The sequence below is a fragment of the Fukomys damarensis genome, unplaced genomic scaffold (assembly GCF_012274545.1).
Source record: "Fukomys damarensis isolate Sample0158 unplaced genomic scaffold, DMR_v1.0_HiC HiC_scaffold_13, whole genome shotgun sequence".
In the NCBI taxonomy this organism is placed as follows: Eukaryota; Metazoa; Chordata; class Mammalia; order Rodentia; family Bathyergidae; genus Fukomys; species Fukomys damarensis.
In genome coordinates, this window is record NW_022900925.1 from 14496340 (window position 1) to 14516285 (window position 19946).

The 19946-nt window shown below is 52.6% G+C and overlaps 1 protein-coding gene across 2 annotated transcripts in view; it reads right to left on the reverse strand.

Moving 5' to 3' along the window:
- Window positions 1-2708: 2708 nt before the first annotated feature.
- The window catches only part of Sgsm2 (small G protein signaling modulator 2), a 34000-nt gene continuing 16762 nt past the window's right edge, over window positions 2709-19946 (reverse strand). Inside the window, exons 4-23 of one of the 2 annotated variants that reach the window (XM_010642128.2) lie at window positions 19759-19826; window positions 19517-19662; window positions 19100-19234; window positions 18463-18587; window positions 17983-18050; window positions 17499-17659; window positions 17213-17339; window positions 15490-15624; window positions 11608-11767; window positions 10804-10868; window positions 10576-10721; window positions 10002-10130; window positions 9603-9785; window positions 7602-7985; window positions 7233-7357; window positions 6688-6770; window positions 6440-6549; window positions 5910-6006; window positions 4196-4363; window positions 2709-3979 (exon numbers count right to left, since the gene is read on the reverse strand). In XM_010642128.2, coding sequence (XP_010640430.1) covers window positions 3891-3979; window positions 4196-4363; window positions 5910-6006; window positions 6440-6549; window positions 6688-6770; window positions 7233-7357; window positions 7602-7985; window positions 9603-9785; window positions 10002-10130; window positions 10576-10721; window positions 10804-10868; window positions 11608-11767; window positions 15490-15624; window positions 17213-17339; window positions 17499-17659; window positions 17983-18050; window positions 18463-18587; window positions 19100-19234; window positions 19517-19662; window positions 19759-19826 — 2704 coding nt within the window. In that variant the 3' untranslated portion in view covers window positions 2709-3890. The remainder of the gene's footprint in view (window positions 3980-4195; window positions 4364-5909; window positions 6007-6439; window positions 6550-6687; window positions 6771-7232; window positions 7358-7601; window positions 7986-9602; window positions 9786-10001; window positions 10131-10575; window positions 10722-10803; window positions 10869-11607; window positions 11768-15489; window positions 15625-17212; window positions 17340-17498; window positions 17660-17982; window positions 18051-18462; window positions 18588-19099; window positions 19235-19516; window positions 19663-19758; window positions 19827-19946) is intronic. The other variant, XM_033762853.1, reaches the window with a different exon arrangement.

The window sequence follows — 19946 nt, forward strand, 5'->3', positions numbered from 1 at the left end:
CAGGCAAAAAGTTTTAGAAAAAGACTTCAGGCTGCCTTTTTCTGATTCTATGGCTCAAGCTCTTAGACTCTAGTTCTGGTCGTCTTTACATGTTTGCAAAGCTTTATACTTCCTCAAACAATTTCTACAAATATTTCATCTTTTAACAGCCCAGTGGAGTAAGCCAAGAGCTAGCCCATTCTGGCTGATGAGCAAGTTTGAAGTGGCTGAGTGACTTTTTAGTCACATGGTTGCCTGGGACCTTGTGAGAGCTAGTCAGATCTCACCTTGATGCAGAATTTGTCCCCTAGCATTTGGTACCCTTGTTGGGTGCTGCCAGGGAGCCAGTGGGAAGGCAAGATCTGGGCACAGAAGTTAAGAAACCACTGTTGGGATTGTAGTCATGGCAAGCAAGGAGGATGGTGGTGGTGGGGTGTATGTCCACAAAGCTATCCTGTCTTTTGAGAAAGGATCTTTCTTGCTCTGTAATTCAGTCTGGCCTTGAACTCACTATGTGGCCCAAGCTGGCTTCGAACTCATGGCAGTCCTACCTCAGCCTTCCTAGTTCATGTGTCACTACATCCAGCTCCACAAAGCCGTCCTTTCAAAGTAGGGGAAGAAATTGGAGGTCAGAGTTCAGGGAGCCATGTTCTCAGGGGAACTGAAAGACCACTGTCCCATAGCTGCATTTTGTCTCCCCAGTCCAGCCCTTTGGCAGACTGGGTGGTGGGTGGGGAGCAGAGTCAGGGAGCAGTTAGCTGAGCCTGGTTGTACTTGTCTGGCTTCTCTCTGATCTCAGTCCCAGCAAGGAAAGTGGAATGCCTCTCTTCCTGGGATGGGTATTGCAGGAGGTTCCCTCGAAGGAAGGTAGTGGTAGCTTCAAATGCACTGGAGTCTTATTCTTTAAAGAAGGGTTAGGTTTAAAGAGGTTCAGTCACCCCTCCCCAGGGACCCACCATTGCGCCAGCCCTTTTCACTTGTGAGGTGCGGGCTCCCTCTGCTGGAAGCTCTAGGAAGATCTGGGTCACATCCACCGGCCCATTAGTGATAAGGGAAAAAGGTCTGGGTTAGAGCGAGCCCTTCTGGAGTACCCACTCAGAGCCAGTACTGGGCCCAGCACTGGAGACACGGATGAAGACCCTGCCCTGACTGCAATGACTCGGCATTATCTGAGAGCAGTGGCTAGAGCTTTAGGGCAGGCGCAGGCCCCATCCAGGTACTCAAAGGACACCACCCAGGCCCAGGTGGAGCCTGCAGGAGAAGGGCCTGTGGTCAGGGGCCTGTGGTCAGGGTTATGGAAAATAAAAGTCCTAAGTATGAACCCAGTTGCTTTCACTTATCACCCCTGGTCTGTCAGATAACTTCTGGGTGCATCCCCATCAAGACGGTGCTTCTAGAGCCCAACATGCTTCCTACTTCTTGCTACCCATAAGACCGCCCCCTGCCTCTACCTCCCCATCGTCTTGGCTGTGGGGTTCCCTGTGGTGCTGGATGCCCAGCAGCCAGTCTAGGTGGAGGAGGGAAGAGGGGAAGTGTGTGAAGGAGCCTGGCCACCCCTCAGCTAGTTTATCCAGGACTTTGATAAATTTACAGGTGTTCGTAGCAAAAGGAATTCTGATTCCTCCGGGCCACAGAACAAGCTCAGGGATGGGGAGTGTTTCAGAGGGGCTTATGGAATCCCCTAGCCCCAGAGCTCCTTGAGCTAACTGGTTTCTTTGCCAGTGAGCTGTGTTCTATCCTAATAGCCCAGGGCAGCCTGCTGGGGCCAAGGGCTGGGATTTTCAGTTTGGAGTTGCCAACAGGTCCTAATGCCCAGAAAGCAAGGGTTCTGTAGAGCTAGAAAGCATGTTATATGACTGGAGTTGTCTATCTGGAGCCACTGATGATGTGACCAATGGGACAGGAGTGAGGGGAGGGCAGGGGAGGAGGGGACCTATTTTAGCTGGGTCTTTTCCCCTATTGTAAGAGGGTCTGCAGTCCCTGACGTGACCCAGGTATCTCAAAGACTGCTTAGTGAGTGGGAGCCACAGCCAAAGGGGAGGGTGTGCCTGGCGGATTGAGGGAGGGGCTCCTGTGTTCCTAGTCAAGGACAACTCTCTCCTAACTGCAGCAGGTTGGGAGGGCAGGAAAGTGGGGGCCAGGGTAGGCTGGAGAGGCCATTGGTCAGTCTGAGAAGAGCCAGGACTCTGAGCTGAGCCCCGCCTAGCCCCACCCCCAGCACTGAGTACGCAAGGTCTAGCTATCACCCAACTCCCTGACCAGCCACACTGTCCCACCTGGAGACCAGAGGCTCCCTCTCCCAGAAACTCTGCTTCTCTTTGCCATCACTGTCTTTGGAGTTGACTCCCTTGTGTTTTGTTGTGGAGTGAACAGAATTCCCCAGTACACAGTAACTCAACATCCAGTGTCAGTGCTACAAACACGCCTCAGAGTCTCAAGCATTGCCAAATGCTGTGTTTATTGGTCTGTTACACTGAAGAGTATAGTTTCTGAGGCAAAAAACATACACTCTGCTCCTCACAAAACCAGAGTCACTAAGGCAGGCACACAACGGCCACCTGTGCTTGGTGAAGGCCAAGGACTCATGGATGATGGGGTAGGCAGTGGGGTGGGCTGGCCCGCAGAGGCCATGCAGTGCCTGGGCAGGGGTGGGCTAGGCAGGATGTGCTGAATGCACAAGAGCTGCTGCGCTCTTGCTCATATTTCTCAAGGCAGGAAGTCTGCATATCTTGGTGACTGCTGGGCAGGTCACAAGCCCAGGTGTGGCTTCCAGGCCCCAGGGGCCTAGCCTAGAATGTGTTGGGGTGTAGAGGAACAGGGATGACAGCAAGCAGCATGCCTAGGCTTCAGGTCAGGAGCTGAAAGTGTGGCTCCTCCCAGAGGATTCTGGGTCCCTAGGCCTCTCAGCATCCCAAGAGGCACATGGAAGGCAAGGCTGGCCTTGCTTCTCACCGCGACAAATTGGGGAGATGCAGACATCCTCCAACTCGTTTTGCCTCCAGGGACTTAGTAGCTGCCTGCGACAGACAACAGGCTGCCCTAAAGCTCAGGGGGCTGTCCCCGAGACAAGGCTGTGACACGATTACCTCCCTACAGAATCACCCTGGGTTCCCAAGGGGAGCAAGAACTCCCACTACATTTCAAATCACCCAACTGGCAAAAAACACAGTTTCTGGGATGCATCTAATGTATAAAGCAAGGGCAGGGTGGTGGGAGTGATACTGTACCAACACACACGTACTGTGCAGTGCGGCAAGTACATGGCATCATCTCAGGTGGCCAGAGGCAGTGTCAGTGCTGCTGAGGTGGGCTGCTCCCACCCAGGGCCTATGTATGACTGCCCCTGAATCTCAGGCGAGGAGCTGGAGGGTGACCCAGGTCCCTGCCCCCAGGATCCATGCCCAAATGAACAGCTGTTGTAGCTGTCCCCGCTGGGGTTGCAAAGGGGTTCTCAGGAGAGATACAGCAGAGAGCCTCTTGCCTGATGCCATTCTCACTTAGGTGGGGCGCAGGCCACTGTAGCCTCTGCTAGCCTTATAGGACCCAGGCCGGCTCAAGAGAAGCATCAAGGAACAGTCTAGGCTGAGGATGCAAGTGGCAGTGGGGCTGCTCCCAGTTGTTTGAGAGGGGAACAGAGTAGGAATCCCTCAAGGCAGCTGCTCCCTAAGGCCAACCCCTCCCATCACGGCCCTGATCTGAGGGCATCCTGGCCCCTGATGTGCCCCAAAGGGCCAACACTGCCTGGAGTTGGGTCCCAGGCTCACACTCACTTTGTTAGGTACACAACTGGACAGGCAGAGTCGTCTGGGGGTGGGGCAGTCTGGGCTGTGACGCCTTTGAACTTTTCCCTGCTAGAGCCCAGAGGCCTGGTGCCCTGGCTTTCTCTCCATGCCGCTGCTCCCAGCCAGTGCTCACTTGTTCTCTATGAGCATCTGCACCTTGTGGACCAGGTCCCGGGCAATCCGCAGGATCTCCTGGGCATCGTGATGCTCAGCCCGCTCTGGGAGAAACAGGGATACTTTCAGGGAGGCCCAGAGAGAGGGAAATAGGCTAGGGAGGGGCCCTGTGGCTGACTACTCTGTTTTTTTCCACCTGCTGGGCTCCTGACATCCTGCCAAAGGGAAGGGACCTGAGAACCCTCATATTTTGCCCAGGCCAGAAGTGGAGACCCCCATGGCTCTGCTGGGGCAGACAGGATGGGTGGACCAGCTCATACCGTTGAAGAACTTGATGATATCGGTGAAGTCCATGTTGTTGTCTCGGATAATCTCTCGGTAGGCCTCCACCAGGGCCAAGGCAATGAACAGGACGAAGTGCTCTGATGAGATACGCCTGGCTGCCCAGATCACCTCCCACACGGCAAATACATCCTCATACAGCAGCTCTGGAGAGAGTAAGGGTCTGGTGCTAAGGCTGAGCCTGGCAGCCCTTGCTGCTCACAGGTCTCTGGAGAGAGCCATATGGGAGACAGAGCTCCAGCAGCCAAATTGTGGGACTCTCCCGACTACATATAGCCTAGTTCAAGAATGGGTCTTCTAAGGGCCAGGGATTTAGCTCAGTAGTTCTGCTGCCTGCCTTGCAAGTACAAGGTCCAGATTTTGATCCCTGCTACCAAAAAAAAAAAAAAGGGGGGGGGGGTTCTAGCTGGGCGTGGTGGCAAATGCCTGTAATCCCAGCACTCAGGAGGCTGAGGCAGGAGGATCACTACAGGTTGGAGGCCAGCCTGGGCTACACAGTGAGTTCAAGAACAGCCTGAACTACACAGTGAGACTGTCCTAAAAAACAAAATAAACAGAATGGGTCTTCTATATGTCACACACCAAGTCCCTGCCTCTCCCTTTGGTCATTTCTGCCCATTTCTCTTCAGTTTCTGCAGACTCTATATTAGCACTTCACTTACCCAAAGCACAGCACTCAGGAGGCTGAGGCAGGAGGATCACTACAGGTTGGAGGCCAGCCTGGGCTACACAGTGAGTTCAAGAACAGCCTGAACTACACAGTGAGACTGTCCTAAAAAACAAAATAAACAGAATGGGTCTTCTATATGTCACACACCAAGTCCCTGCCTCTCCCTTTGGTCATTTCTGCCCATTTCTCTTCAGTTTCTGCAGACTCTATATTAGCACTTCACTTACCCAAAGCAAATCTACTTTTTTTTTTCTGGTAACTCGGATCAAACTTGGGACCTTGCTCTTGTGAGGCAGATGGCAGAACCACTGAGCTAAATCCCTGGCCCACAACTCTACTTTTGCTGCTTGGGAAAATTTGGTTTGAAATAAGTTTCCCCAACCATCACCTACTAGGGGGCTGACTGTGAACTCTGGCTGCAATGCAGAATTACTTCATGTATCAGCCGGGGATTTAGCTCAGTGGTGCTGCTGCCTGCCTCGCAAGTGCAAGGACCTGAGTTCAATCCCAGTAGAAAAAAAAGAACATGTGTCCTGCCACAAGTGCAGCTCAGTGGTAGAGTGGCTACTGAGCATCCATGGTGCCCTAGGCTCCATCCCCAGTACCATTAAAGAACAGAAAAGCAAAAAAAAAAGACACGGCATGGTATGTGCCTGTAAACCTGCACTCTGGAAGGCTGAGGAGGAGCACATGAAGTTGAAGCCCATCATAGGCAATTTAGCAATTGGGTGAAACCCAGTCTCAAAATAAAAATGGACTGGTGATGTGCTTAGTGTGAAGGTCTTGGTTCAATCCCTAGAGTCCTAAACAAAACAAACCCAGACAAAACAAAACATTCCCCCCCAAAAACAAATCTAAAAAGAACACATATGCCCAGGCAGCCCCAGTTAGTACATCGGGGGCTGGGTAGGAAAGGGCACTGGCAGTTTCAAAGCCCCCAGTGCATTGCAAGGTACAGTGTAGGGGAAGAGGGATTCCCCCACTGTCCCTAACACAGTCCCATGACCTAAGGTACTTCTTACCTCTCTTAAAATCCAGCAGGAACCAGCGGTAACAGAAATAGAAGTGGGTATAGTCTCCATTCTGATGCATCAGCTCAAACAACTCTGAGTCCAGGATCTCATGGGGAAAGAGGGAGAGATCAACCTGATGCTGCCTCTCTGCCACCTTCACCCACCACACCCAGTGAGGCTGTACTGCCCTCTGCTCCTCAGGTCATATTGCACTCTCCTGCCACACCTGTCTCTCTGGCTTCTATTCTTTTTGGAGTTGTACAAGTTTCTGGGTGTTTCATCCCCAGATTCGCAAGCACTCATACTACTGCTTGATTTGTAACATGGACAAGAGCTTTTTAATGAAAGAAATTAAGCTCCTATATAAAGGACATTTTTTGTTTTTCTTTCTTTTTTAGTACAGGATATTGAACTTGGGACCTTTTGCTTGCAAGGCAGGCGGTGGAACCACTGAGCTGAATCCCTAGCCCTACAGGGCAGGACATTTCTGTAACACTCCCTGGCCTCATCATGGGCCCATAGGTGGCTGCAGACCTCACCTGGATGAGGGACCGCATGTTGGCAAAGTGGGTATCCATGGCGCCCCCATTGGGGAAGTTCTGGCTCATCCTTTTCATGAGGTGGCTAAAGCAGCTGTAGGCCAGCTGATCTACAGGGAGACAGGAGTGAGGCCAGCAGGAGATAGGCTGGCTTACACTCCCAGCCTCCCAGACCTAGCCATCTTCTTTTTCCAGTCTGTCACCCCAAGCCAACTTCATTTTGGGGTCCTCCATTCTCCATCCCTCACCATTGTCAAGGATGACCAAGAGAGGTGCCAGCAGGTCACACATGCCTTGCACGTAGCCCATGTCCAAGTGCTCCCACACGTAGCTGAAATGCCAGGGACAGTCACTGTAGCTCTGCACCATCCTTTCCTCCCTGCAGGGATCCCTGGAGAGATCACCCCTAGAGCAGCCTGGTACATACAAGTTGGCCTTTCCAGGGCACTGAAACATTTACTATGTATTCCACATTGAAAGACAGTGGGTTGTTACCATGGCCCTTGCCCCCAAGATATTCATGGCCCTAGGGAAAGAGATAAGAGGCCATCACAGCTTGGTACCAGGGGCAGGGGAATAAAAACAGTTAAGGCTTCCTGAAGAAGTATGGTCAAAGCAGGGGTCCAAAAGACTTCTGGGAGTGCAGTGGGGTGAGGGGCACTGTAAGGAAAGTCTTCCCAACAGGTGTCATGTATGATTCCATGAACAGCAGGGTGTCTGCTAGACAGAATCCTTCACAGAGCAACTGGGGGTCCCTGCCTCCCATCCTGAGTCCCCCCATAAAGGCTGGCACCTGCACATGATGTCTCTGAGCCTCTCAAGATTGGGTGGCGAGAAGTACCAGTAGTTTCGGTCACATCTCTGTACATCCTTGTCTATGCGGTGCAGATTTAAGGCCACGGTGTCCAGTAATTCTATCTGGAAGAGTGGACAGCCCTTAGTAGTGAGGCTGACCAGCCCCTCCTCGGATAGGGACAGGATATGGTACCCAAGTGAAGAAATAAAGCGATAGGGAACCCAGGGAACCTAGAGTGCTCTGGGGATGCTGAGAGATGGGCCTGGTATGCCCTCCAGGAGAGAGTACTACTCCTGCAGCCTGTCCCCAAGTTGTTAGCATGTCAGGAGGGCCTCTGGGAAGAGTGCTTGGGGAATGTCCACGTACAGTGTAGGCTGCAGCACACACAGCTGCCAGCTCCCCGCCTGCTTCTAGCTCGCTGGCTTGTGGAGCCTTCTCCTGGCTGGGATCCTGGGGCTCAGAAAAAGTGTGGGCTGCAGAGGCAAGCCTGTCAGAGCCTTCCTCTCCACCACCATCCTCTTCAAAGCCCACACTCTGGCCCTCATCTAGGCTGGACTGGATGCCTGAGGCCACAGAGTAATTTGGGGAGGATGGCAGCCCTGAGTCTGGAGAGTCAAACTCCACTGACTGCTGCTGCTCCACCATGGCAGTGCCTGGAGTCCCAACTCCTGGTTCTTGCTCAGGCTTTGGTCTGGCATCTTCAGAGGCCTGGGGCCCTGGGGTCTCCAGATCATCCACAGAGATAAACACCTGGTAAGAGTGAACAGATGGTGGCTCTTACCTGTACTTTAGGACCTTCCTGTAGCCTCTGCCTCCTCCCTAGGTTGGAATGGAGCTGGGATGGAGAATTCTCTTCACGCCTCTGTTCCCACCCACAGCAGCCAACACAAGCTGCCAAGCTGGCATTGGACCCAATTGAACAGGTGGAATAAAGCTTTGGGTAAGGGAGCCCAAAGCCCTATCCAGTCCCTAGGCCACGTGAAGCACTCTAGGCTTTCTGTCGCTGCTGTATGGAAAAAAGAGCCAAACCTTTGACACCCCATGGCCTATTTGAGCTGTGTTACTTGACAAAGCCTTGGGTAATGAGCCCAGGAGAGCTGCCTTAGTGTCTTGATATGGCTGCTGGGGCATTGTTGGGGGTAGGGGGTAGGCTGGAGGGGTTTTTTTTTGGTACCAGGGATTGAACTCAGGACCTTGTGCTTGCGCCTCGGTAGTGGAACCACTGAGCTAAATCCCCAGCCATCTGGAGGTTTTAGGAAGAGTGAGTTCTTTCACATTTTTGGTACTGAAAGTTCAGCAGGACAAGGAGTTTTGTGTAGCAAAATTACTTAGTTATTGTAGCCTTCAATCAAGCTGCAGAGAGGTCAGAAGTAAAAGGAAACATTCTACTAATTGGAAGAAGTACACTACCATGACAAGTCATGGGGAAAATAAGACACACATTTAGACTTTTTTTCCTAACTGGTCTATTTAGGGAAAGGATGCTCAAAGTAGACTACACTCTGGGCAAGAAACCTGAAGTGTTGGGTAAGGATATAATTCTGAAACAATCAAGAGCCTCCGAATGCTGGGCATGGTGGCACACACCTGTGATCCTAGCATTCTGGGAAAGGCTGAGGCAGAAGAATTACAAATTTGAACCCAGCATGAGTGACTTAGCAACTCAATGAGACCTTCCCCCCCACACAAAAAAAGCTTTAGATGTAGCTCAGTATAAAGGTCCTAAGTTCAATGCCCAGTACCTTAAAAAAAAGTGTGTGTGTGTGTGTGTGTGTGTGTGTGTGTGCTGTGATACCAGGAAGAACTACCCCCCTGAAGCTCGGAACTAGCTCTGGAGTCACTTCTCCAAGGAGACAGAACCATCATGGGAGGGAGGATCTTGCCAGTGCACACCAGCATGACTGCTCTAAATGCTCCCCTCTTCTGGACGAGAACAATCTGTGTGGCCTCTGAATTCAGAGACATGAGAACAGATAAGAGAACACAGGCTAAGATGGGAAGTTCTTGCTCAGTAGTGGATCTGGGATTGAACCCAGAGGAGCCTATTGCTAGCTTTGAGTTCTCAAGCAGGGGAGGGCTTCCCTAAACCCCAATACACCCATCTTTCCCTGCTAGTCTGTTGAAACGGAACACAGAGAACCATCAGAAATATCTCGTCTGGTTCCTATGGAACTCAGAAAAGTTGGCAGCAGGACAGCACTTTTCCATTTTTCAGTTGAGGAAAACGAGACACAGAAACATTAAGCCTTCCTCCCGGGGCTCCAATGCGAGTTAGTATTAGAGGTCAGGTTGCTGCTCAGGGCTCCTGTGTGTCAAAGGCTCCCGGGCCCCATCCAGGTTCCCCACCCCTCCGGCCAGCTGGCTCACATCATTGCTGATGGTGGAATCTCGGTGGATGAGGCGCTGGACGTGGCTGTCAATGCTGCTGCCCGAGGAGAACTTGGTGAGCGCGGCTGGGTGAGCCTCCCGCTCCCGCTGCCTCACCTCCACCTCACAGGCCTTCCACTCTGCCAACACCTGCTGGTATCTTGCTGCCACCGCCGCATCCACCTGTGCTCAGACCACACCATGACCATGGGGGGAGGGTGCATCAGGGTCTCTTCCTCAGAGGCTAGGACAGCTAGAGACTAGAGTGGGGCCTCAGGTAAGGCCCACAGGGACTGTGCTACCACCTTCCTCTGCTACATCTCTTTCTGGCTAGAAAGAGGCTGAGCTCCTGAGGCCCCCTCCCATCTCTCTAGTTCTAAGGTAATAGGCTCCTCTTACCTGCTCCATCTCCTTCTTATTCATGCCAAACTTGTAGTGGCCAAGCAGAAAGGGCCAGACGTCCTTGCGGATCTCATGCTCCATGCCTCCATAGTAAACCTGCCTCAGCAGCTCCAACTCCTTGTAGTTCTGAAGGGCCCAGGGGGAAAGACTGTGCAGGCCCCATGGTCACTGTGGCCCAGACAGGTGAGCCCATGCCATGGAAAACCTGTTTAGGGGTGGCTGTGTCCTCCTGGGCCCCAGGGTACATCTGCCTTGCTTATGAAGCAGGAAATAGAGCCCAGAAAGGGATGAAGATCTGCTCAAGATCATAACACAGTGCAGAGGCAGAATGAATTCCCAGCCTGGTCCCTTCCCATGTACAGCTACAGACCTTTGGTCATATGAGATTCTATTGTTATGTGGGTTACTGCACGGCCATCATGTTCCTGGCCTGTCAACCCCACCTCTACTGCATTTTACTTCAAATGCCCACTTAGACTACGGAAGTTGCTCCCATAGCACATAGCTGTGTACAACTCCTGCCCACCCCAGCCCTTGACTTGGCCTCTGGTTCTGAACCACAGAGTTGCACCTTTTTGTCCTTCTGATACTTGCTCCACACATCCTTGGTGAGGCCTCCTGAAGCCCCTGGGGGCCGGTCGGGTGGGATAATGTTGTGATGCACCAACGCTGACAGGTGGGTCCGCACCGTGGACAAGTGGCGGCAGTAGGCCAGCCCTGTGGTGTGCAGCCAGGAGGCCGTTGACTGAGGTGCTCCCCAGGCCCAGCCCCTCACAGCCCCACCTCACCACACACTCACAGCCATAGAAGGCCCGGGACACAATCTGTCTCTTCATGCTCTCACACAGCAGCCTGAGGGGCAACCTGTGGAAACAAGCTGGCTCAGAGGGCCAGGGTGATGGCCACTGATGGGAGGAGGACATGGTTATTTTGGTATGGGAGACAGGTAAGGAACTTGGGAAGGTGTGGGGAGAATCTACAGCCCAGCAGCGTAACAGCAGGCTCCCCATCCTTGCCAATCACCTTCAATATTGCTGTCTCTTGGCCCCAACAACACAGGGACACTGGACAACTAACTCTGCCTTAGTAATCTTGGTTCCTCATATGAAGATGAAGAACACTTCCTCAGGATAATCAGGAATAACAGGATAAAAAACAAAGTGATAGGTGAGGAGAACACCTGGCAAACAGCCCCATACAAAGGCTGTTCACATTGCCCTTGCACATGGCAGGTGCCCTGATACCTGTTGAGAGAACTCAAAGGTACAGCCTGACAGCAGGATCTATTTCTACACTGGAAGGGAGCACTCACTATGTGCAGGCACAAGCCTAGGCATTCATGTAGTCCTCACAAGTGCCTTAGAAAGCTGGTGGTATTATTCCCATTTTACAGGTAAGGAAACTGAGGTTCAGAAACATGGAGGCTCCTAGAGACTAAGCAGCTTACCAAAGTGACAAGGGTAACACAAGTGAAGTATGAACCCAACTCTGCCCAACTCCAGATGTCACCCTGTCACGCAACAGACGTAGTTTATAAGGACAGAGGGACAAACATAGATGGACATGAGAATGGGAAACTGCTATTCCGGGCCCATCCACTCACCGGTCAGGGATGCAGCTGCAGTGGCTGGGGTTTGCATATGGGGAGCCGCGGGAGGAGCAGGAGAGGCAGGAGGAACCCTGGCTGCACAGGGGCTCCAGATGCCAGGCTGCCAGGCCAGGCCCAGGCCCAAAACCCTGCATCTCGATCATGTCACCAGCATCTGAGGACAGGAAGGGGCTATGGTCAACACCTAGTGGGCCTCCTCCCTCAAGCCCCTTGCAGCATGCCCACCTCTGTGCCCAGAGCTGCAGCATGAAGTCACACACCAGTGGAAAACCACAAGGGTGGTGTCCGCCTGGGTCAGCGCCCACATGGAAATATATCCCAGCCTCTACCAAGCCTCGAGAGGGCTGTCTTTTCTTTGTGTAATAACATATTTGGACTGAGTGATTGTGTCTACCTACCTCCATCTCACTACCAGGAAACACCTACTTTTCTAGAGTAAGGGGAGGAAGAGAAGGAACACCAAAAGACTGAGTTCTTGGAGCTGCCATCAGCTAACCCAGCCTTTAAGGGCTCAGCTTGGTTCTCTTGGGCAAACTCAGAAAGCTCACGAAGGTGCTTGGAATCCCCAACCTGTGACATTTCCCCATTCTTCTCAGGAGGAGTCTCCACTGATCAAAGTCCCCAAGGGATCCCTGAGCCACTTGGCTCACAGGGCTTAGTCTTCTGAAGGGTTCTAGATCTGGTGGCCAGTGATTATGTAGCAACAGTGCTCCTTGCCAAGGTCAGACACCTGCAGTCTAGTGTGACTTCCCTTGGCATGGTAGCATCTCACAGGTGAGCTGCAAGGAGGGTAAAATTCCCTGGGCTGCTAGGGACTATGGGGATGGTGATTAGGCACACAGGCCCAACATCCAACATGGCAGTCATAGACAAACATGCAATCGCAAAAGATGGACAGTCTACACCACTGCAGATAGAGCCTTCACAACCAGCCTCGTTGGTGTGGGTCAGAACTCAAGCCCCTTAAGAGTTTCCATGGCCAAAGTGAGACAGGTCACTCCTTGGTGGGGGATTCTGGTAGGTCAAGGGAGCCACAGAGATGAAGCACAGTGAGTGCAGGAAGTGAAAGGACTAGGGATGATGTCACGAGGGAGAGGGAGAGAGCAGAGAAGAGAGAAAAAGAATGAGGATAGACCATGTGTGCTGAGGACATTCCTTTCAGCACTGGCTTTCTTGGTGAATCTAATGTAGCCCTGATTCAGCCTGGACCCTGGTCTTCCTGGTCTGGAGCAGGCCTAGGCTTGCTTTTTTCTAGAAGTCAGACTCCAGCTCTGAGTGTGCCTTGGAGGGGAGGACGGAGCAGAGTCCCTTCCCATTCCCTCAGGGGCTGCCCTGCTTTGATTCCCCAGACCCACAGCTAGGATTCATCTGGCCATTCAGCTCCACCAGGAGGCAAATTAAGGGAACATACTTAGTGAGGAGGGCTGAGGCTCTGGGAGTGAGGGGCTGCAAGCCATGCCTAAGACTTTGGGAAGAGAGGGAGGGGACAATTGCAGGTAGGGTGGGAGAGGAGCCCAGCTCATGCCCCTGCAGCAGGCAGGAGAGGGGCCAGTCCTGGAAGGAGCCAGGGTAGGAGTTGACTCAGTCAGGCAGGCAGCAAGCAGCAGGCAGGCAGGAAGGGTGGTAGATGCAGAGGGAATAGGGGGAGGGAAACAAAGGCGAACAAGCTCATGCCAGAAAGCAGGGCACAATCAAGCCTGGGTCAATGCTCTTCACCTTAATTCTCCAGGAAGGAGCTGAACCAGCCAGCACTGAACACTGTGTCTCGGATTTAACCCAGTGCAACAGCTGGAGCTCTGGAGTGACTGGGTGAGGGGCAGTAGGCTGGATGGGGGGGGGTGTACCGGGTCAGCTTTGACTCTGACTCTCTCCTCTGAGCATGAGGAAAGTGTAAAGAAGCAATTATGGTGGGTGAACCCCACAGCCCCTAAGACTTTGAGTGAAAGGTGCCTGGCCTGGAGCAGAATTAGAGTGAATAGCATCTCTGCTCTCTGGGGAGGCAGCCGGAAAGGGGGGTAGGATCTGGACACCCGCCACTTGAGTGACATGCACAAGTCAAGCATGTTGCAGGCCTGAAAAGCAACAGCTAGCAGAATGGACTCAACAGTGTTGTCATTATGGACTGGAGTGGAGGTGGGGGGTCCTATCCCCATCCTTTCTCCCCAGTGACCTGCAGTTCTATTATCATGCCTCCTCCCCTTTTCTAAGTATTGAGGTCCCACGGGCTGCACAGTAGGTTGGTCTACCCCACATTCCAAGAGGATGCCCAGATCAATCCTGAGGCCTCTGGTCTCTGCAGGGCTGGAAGACTCTGCTCCTGAGAGCCTCAGCCCTAAGATTAGTCAGGGATGAGCTTCCTCTTGCCAAGTCTGCCAAGACAAGGGCTCTCTGGAGCCCTCTACTTTCTAGCCTGGCTGCCAGTTTATAGCCAAAAGGGGTTTCTTGGCCTCCCTCTCAGAGCTCAACCATACTACTCAAAGTCAGTTAACCTATAAATAAGCAGCAGCCCCAAGTCCAAGTTTGCAAGGAATGAGATGGCAGGCATGTGTTGGGGCAGTAAACAGAAGAAGTAGAATGTTCTTGCCTGGACCTGGCATACAGACTGGAAGGGAAAGAAGGCACACCCAAGGGAGACAAGTGGCAGGAAGGGTGGTGGCCGGCAGGGATAACTGAGGGGCTGCTGTGTGTGTTCTAACCATGGGCTTGGCTGCTAGCATGGAGAAGCTCAAAATTACTGGCTTATTGGCGGGGCTAAAGAACTAAGCTCCTTGGCAGAATTCTGCCTTGGCAGGAATAAGGGGAGTGCCGTATTCTTAGGCTCCTCTATAGGGACAGGGAAAAGGGAAAGACAATTTTCTACAGAAATGGGTAGGGTTGGGGAAGTTCCCTAAACTCTATGGAGCTAGCCTGACCCCATCTTGACCCACCTTTCCTCAAGTGCCCCAATGTGGCCCTCACAGGGCCCCAGGCTGGCAGCTCTCCAAAGGGTGGGATTCATTCTTCACCAATTCAGCTCTGTGCTAAGAAAGATGGAGGTGAGCACAGAAACACCAAGGGGGCTGTGGGCACTGTGCTGTGTCACTGCCAATGAAAAGATCTCTGTATTCGTGGACTCGGGTCTGTGAGGGTGGAGACATACCTGTCTGATACCCTTGAAACAGCATCTGGCATGGATGGAGAAACTGAGCTTTGGGATGGTGAGATACTTGCTCAAAATCATACAGTAAACAAGGGGCACATGTGGGGCATGGGTTCACATTGCCATGACCTGAGCTTGTGCCCCTTCCTGGACACCTGCTACAGTTATTTCTAAATTTCATACTAAAGTTCTGGTCACATGTGCTGCTGGAGCTCTCTGGCCCTGGGAACACTGAACCCTGAGGTCTCTCCAATGGAGCTCCCAACCCCTCACTTAACCTCTCCAGTGCCTACACTTGCCCCAGGAAGGGCCTCGTACTTCTGTCCTGTTTCTGTTAAACTGAGAGTCAGAAGCACAAGCGAAGGCTGGCCTTTCCAATCAACAGGAGAAGAAAAAAATGAGATCACAATCTGGCATTTGCCAGCATTGACCTCCAAGGGTAGAGAGGGGCTCAGAGAGCCCTTCAGGGCCTCTGAGAGGCAGTCAGTTACTCCCATCTTCCTGTAACTCTTCTTCCCTCTCAGAGTGAAGCCCCATCCTCATAGCCAGAGCCACTCACTCTGCACTGCCCCCTCTTCCTGCCAGCTCCCTGAGCTGATTTCTGACAGAAGAAACCACCCGAGGTACGAGTCCCTTAATGCCAACACTGCTGTTTGAGCCCCTGCGGTGGGTGGCAGGTGGGCCCAGGGGGTTGGGGCGGAGGATGAGGTGGGTCAGGGAAGGGGAAGGATAAAAACCTTTCATCGGATTGGGAGCTGTGAGGTTCCGCGAGCAGATCATTGAGAGCATCGCGTGTAGTTTATCCTCCTCTTCCTCATCATCGTCCACCGAGGCCGCGCGGCTGGCCGCTAGGTGGTGGTAGTTAATAGTGACTGCTCAAAGAGAATAGTGAGAGAGGCAGAGGCATGAGGACCCTAGTCCCTGAGCAGAAGGAACCAACTTCCTCCTTAAGGTGAGTGTTACAGAGGCTGGGATCACCTTGAACGAAGGCACAGAAGAGGGAAAGTGGGGATCTGATGATTACTTGGGAGAGTACAGGGCTGGGAGACGGGTACAGAGCTCCACTCTTTAGAAGGGTCCTCTCTAGGAAGAACAGAAGAACAAGAACTAAGGGGAAGGGTGTGAAAGATAAGGACTATTTGGGACAGGCTGGCAGCTCAGGAGCTCAGCAAAAGCTGGCTGAGGCTGGGCACATATGAATGCTGGCAGATAACTCCTGATTATTATCCATATGAACAAGCTGGAATGAATCTAAAGATTCCCCCAAATCCCTTTTTTAGACTGTAAATTCAGTCTCCTCCTGCAAGGGTCTTCCCACAGCTGCCCTTGAGAAGCCAGAGCCACTAAGCTGAGTTTCAGCCCTTGATTCCCTGGCTTGCCCTCTATGAAAATGGTCCTGGAAGTGAAGTGACCAGAATTGGGAAATGTCACTGACTGAAGAGGGAAAGTGGGATAAAGAATTAAAACTATACAACAGCCTGAGAATAAATATAGGGCTTGCAGACCTATATCTCAGGGGTTAGAGCACCGGTCTTATAAACACAGGGCTTGCAAACATCCAGACAAAATTGTCTCTTTGCCAGGCACATCTGGGAGGGAAGGGGAGCTCTTGAACTTTGTGCTTTCTAATCTTGTGGGGGCAATTTGTGTTGTGGCTATATATGCAGTCTGGGTCATCTGCCTTCTAATACAGAGACAACTTACTGATAACTTTTTGGCACCAGTTAGAAAGTTTAGGAAGCAGGTAGTCTGACTGACAGTAAGCACCCTGGGCTGGCAAATTCTCTGAACTTTTCTACAAGAAACGTGACTTTGACCCGGAGAAGCCTGTGGGTCTGACCAAAAAGAGAACTTTGGTGTTGGTATACAATTATGGGTAGATTTTGCAGGCCTGGGGCGTGTGATCAGGGCAAGGCACAAGCCATGAAGGTCTGGCTCCCTTTGGGACCCCAGCTGTTAAGTCCAAGCTCCAAGTCACTCTCTTCAGATGCAACTCCTATTTCAGCATAACTCCTCTCATCAGGAGCTGGCTTGAGGGGAGTTCTAGCTCTAGTGGAGTCAGTGAACAATTTGTACTATCCTAAAAGAAGTACAGTTCCCATGGCCAGGACACTTTATGGAGGCTGGGTGGCAGGCTAGAGATGTAAAGCCCTTAATCTTCTAGTCCTATTCTCTCCAATTTTTTCTTCTGGGGCAGGGCATGAAAGAATGACTAAGAGAATCTTGTAGTGATGCTGGGGTCTGCTGAGCAAAGAGTCACATAATGAAGAAGTGGGGAAGACAACCAGGTAGAAAAGAGGCAAATTTTCAAAGGGATGACCTGTGGGTAAAAGGTCCAGAAGACAGACTAAGTGACAAACCCTTTGTCTCAACCTGGTCTGAGAAGTGGACCCTATCTGCCACCCTTCCTGGGTGACGCAATGCTCAGCCTCCTGCATAGAGAAGGTTCAGGACACTCACTGTGCTCATGCTTGTGCCCAGGGTAGATGATCCGGAACACGTAGTCTGTGGCCCGCCCCATGCCCAGCTCCTCCACATCCACGGATCGCATGCTGCTGCGTTTCCGTAGCTTGGGGAACACCTTGCCCTGTAGAGGGAGGGGGTGGTCAGTCTGTCCAGAACAAAATCCCATCCAGGGTCCCACCCATGGTTGTTCCTAAGAATTCTGTGTGGGGAAAAGAAGGGAGGAGGCTGGTGAACCACCCAACACAGCCCTGCACCCGAGCCTCCTCCCTTGCTGAGGTACCTTCCCTTGCTGGGTCCACAGCGGGGGCTCGAGCTGTCCTCGAGGCAGCAGCCCATTCTCCAGACAGGACAGAAAGGACAGCAGGTGTCCTCCCTGTGGGAAATGCAGTGGTGGCCTCTGGATTCCGTCCTGGCTCACCAGCACAAGCGTGCCGCCACTCTCTAGAGAATGAACGTGGGCAAATGAGGCTGGCTCCTTCCTTGAGACCTCCCTGTCCATCACCATGGACCCACTGGCCAGCTCCCCAGGCTGGCTAGGAGGACAATTAAGCTGGAGTGTGGCCCAGGAGTTGCATTAATAGGGATGCAGGGGTCTGGGAGTGTAGCTCAGTGGTAGACTTGGTTCATTCCCCAGCATGGCAAAAAATAAAAATAAGGGGAATGGGAGAAAGACATGAAGTCCAATGGGCCCCATGTTGTGTATGACTGGGAGAAAGAAAATATCTCTGCCCTCACACCACTGTGCTCAGGACAAGCAAACTTACTTTGCTGGTGGCAGTGGATGCAGACAATCTGACTGAAGGGTACCACCAGGGCATAGTCCCAGTAAACACTGAAAAGGAACCAGACCAGTGTTATTGTATCTCAAGACCTGTCATCCTCCCTTTCTCGTAACCTGGAAGTGACTCCCACCCCTGGGAACTATCCTGAAGATTGTATGACCATTGCTGAGAAGTGACCTCAGCCAGCCATGTCCTTCTGAACCCCATGCTGTCCTCATGGACATACAGCCAGTAAAGTCTCAGCTGCCTAGAGCTTTGGCTCAGGCAAACCTCTCCATGGCCAGGCTTAGCTCAGTCCTAGAGCACTTAGGAATCACTCCAGGCAGCCTCTCCTCTCTCCTTGGCATTAGGATGAGAAGTGAGGCCTGTTTCCTAAAGCAGGCCAAGTCTCTCCATCTCCCTGCCTGGGATCAAGCTCCCACTCCTTTCCTGGTCCCTGGGGTCAAATGTCAAGGCTCCCACCTCTTCTCTAGCTCGGAGTCCCCCAGAGTCCCATTCATGAGCTGGTTGGGGGTCCACTTCAGAGTGAGGCTCTCCGCAGATTGGTGCAGGGAGAGGTAGCCAGGGACAGCCTCCATGTCCTCTTTCTATAGGAGGAGAAACATCAGAAGACAGAGACAATGAGGGGCTGGGAGGCTCCCTGGGATGGCCCATGGAAATGAGGTCCAGGTGGGAGCAGGGCAGTCAAGACAGGACCTGGACTGCAGGCTGGGCAGAAGCAAGAGAGAACAGGAGCCACATGGCAGATCTGGGCATCTCCTGTCCTGGTTGGCCTGGTGCCACTGGCTCTGCCCTGTCAGCTTCCTAGATGCCAGGTGTGTTCTGGGCCAGACAGCTCCAAGTTGGGCATTGACCCTGCCTGCCGGCTGCCATTCCTAACCCTGGATGGCCTGGTTTTCAGTTAGCCAGGACAGATGCCATCCCTAGCTCCTGCCAACTCCAGAATAGGCATGAATCATATGAAACGGTATGTGTGGGGCGGGGTGCTGTTTCCCCTCTCTGAAGCCAAGGGCCTTACGAAAGAAACAATTGTGGCTAGAAGTGTCCAGTTTGGAAAAGGGAGACTGAAGGGACCCATGGTAGCATTAAGTTTACCTACCGGCTGCACCAGCACGTTGTTCTTGCCATAGAGTAGCCGCGTCCTGGAGTTCTGGTGCAGAGATTCCACATACTCGCGGGCGCAGGCCGCTAGCCTGTCCTCTGATGCACTGCCACTGGAATGCCGCTTACGGATCTGCCAGGAAAACTATGGCTCAGCTCCAGCCTTGGTAAATTGGCCTTTGAACTTGAGAACGCTCAGACTTCCATGATGACTCTCTCTCTGACCCCAGGCCCTTTCTTGCCCCTGCTCTGTTCATGGCCATGGCCTAGGATGGGCTCTTGGCATTTTGTAAGTGCTAGTATGAGGAGAAGGCTCTTCTGTGGTGGCTACCACCTTGGGGTCAGTTTCCCCTCCCTTCAGGCTTCAGTGTAGCCTGGATGAATGAGCACAAAGGATGGGGAAAGGGACACCCACCCCCAGGGCTGGGCGCTTTGCAGGGGAGTCCTGACGATTGGGGGGACCCCGAATACGGTGCCTCTGGACCAGCTCATCAGCAGAAGGGTCAGTCCAGTAGTGATCAGCTGTCTTGAGCTTCGTGTATTCCAAGGCACAGGGTCCCACTGTGGCAAAAGGGATGGTTAGCTTAGAGGGAGCTCCTTTATTGCTTGCCCCTCACCCTGCTGGCCCTACACAGGCCTCTAATCTCTCAGGCTCACCTAGAAGAGAGGCCAGGATTGGGCCAAACACAGGGTCTGCCAGTAATGCTTCCTTCTCGTAGAATTTGCTGCCAGGAGACAGACAAAGTGATTGACAGGACTCCTGGACTCAGTCCAGGGCAGTCAAGCTCACTAGGAAAGGATGTCCCAACAAAGACCACATTCAGGTTAGTAACTAAGAAGGGATA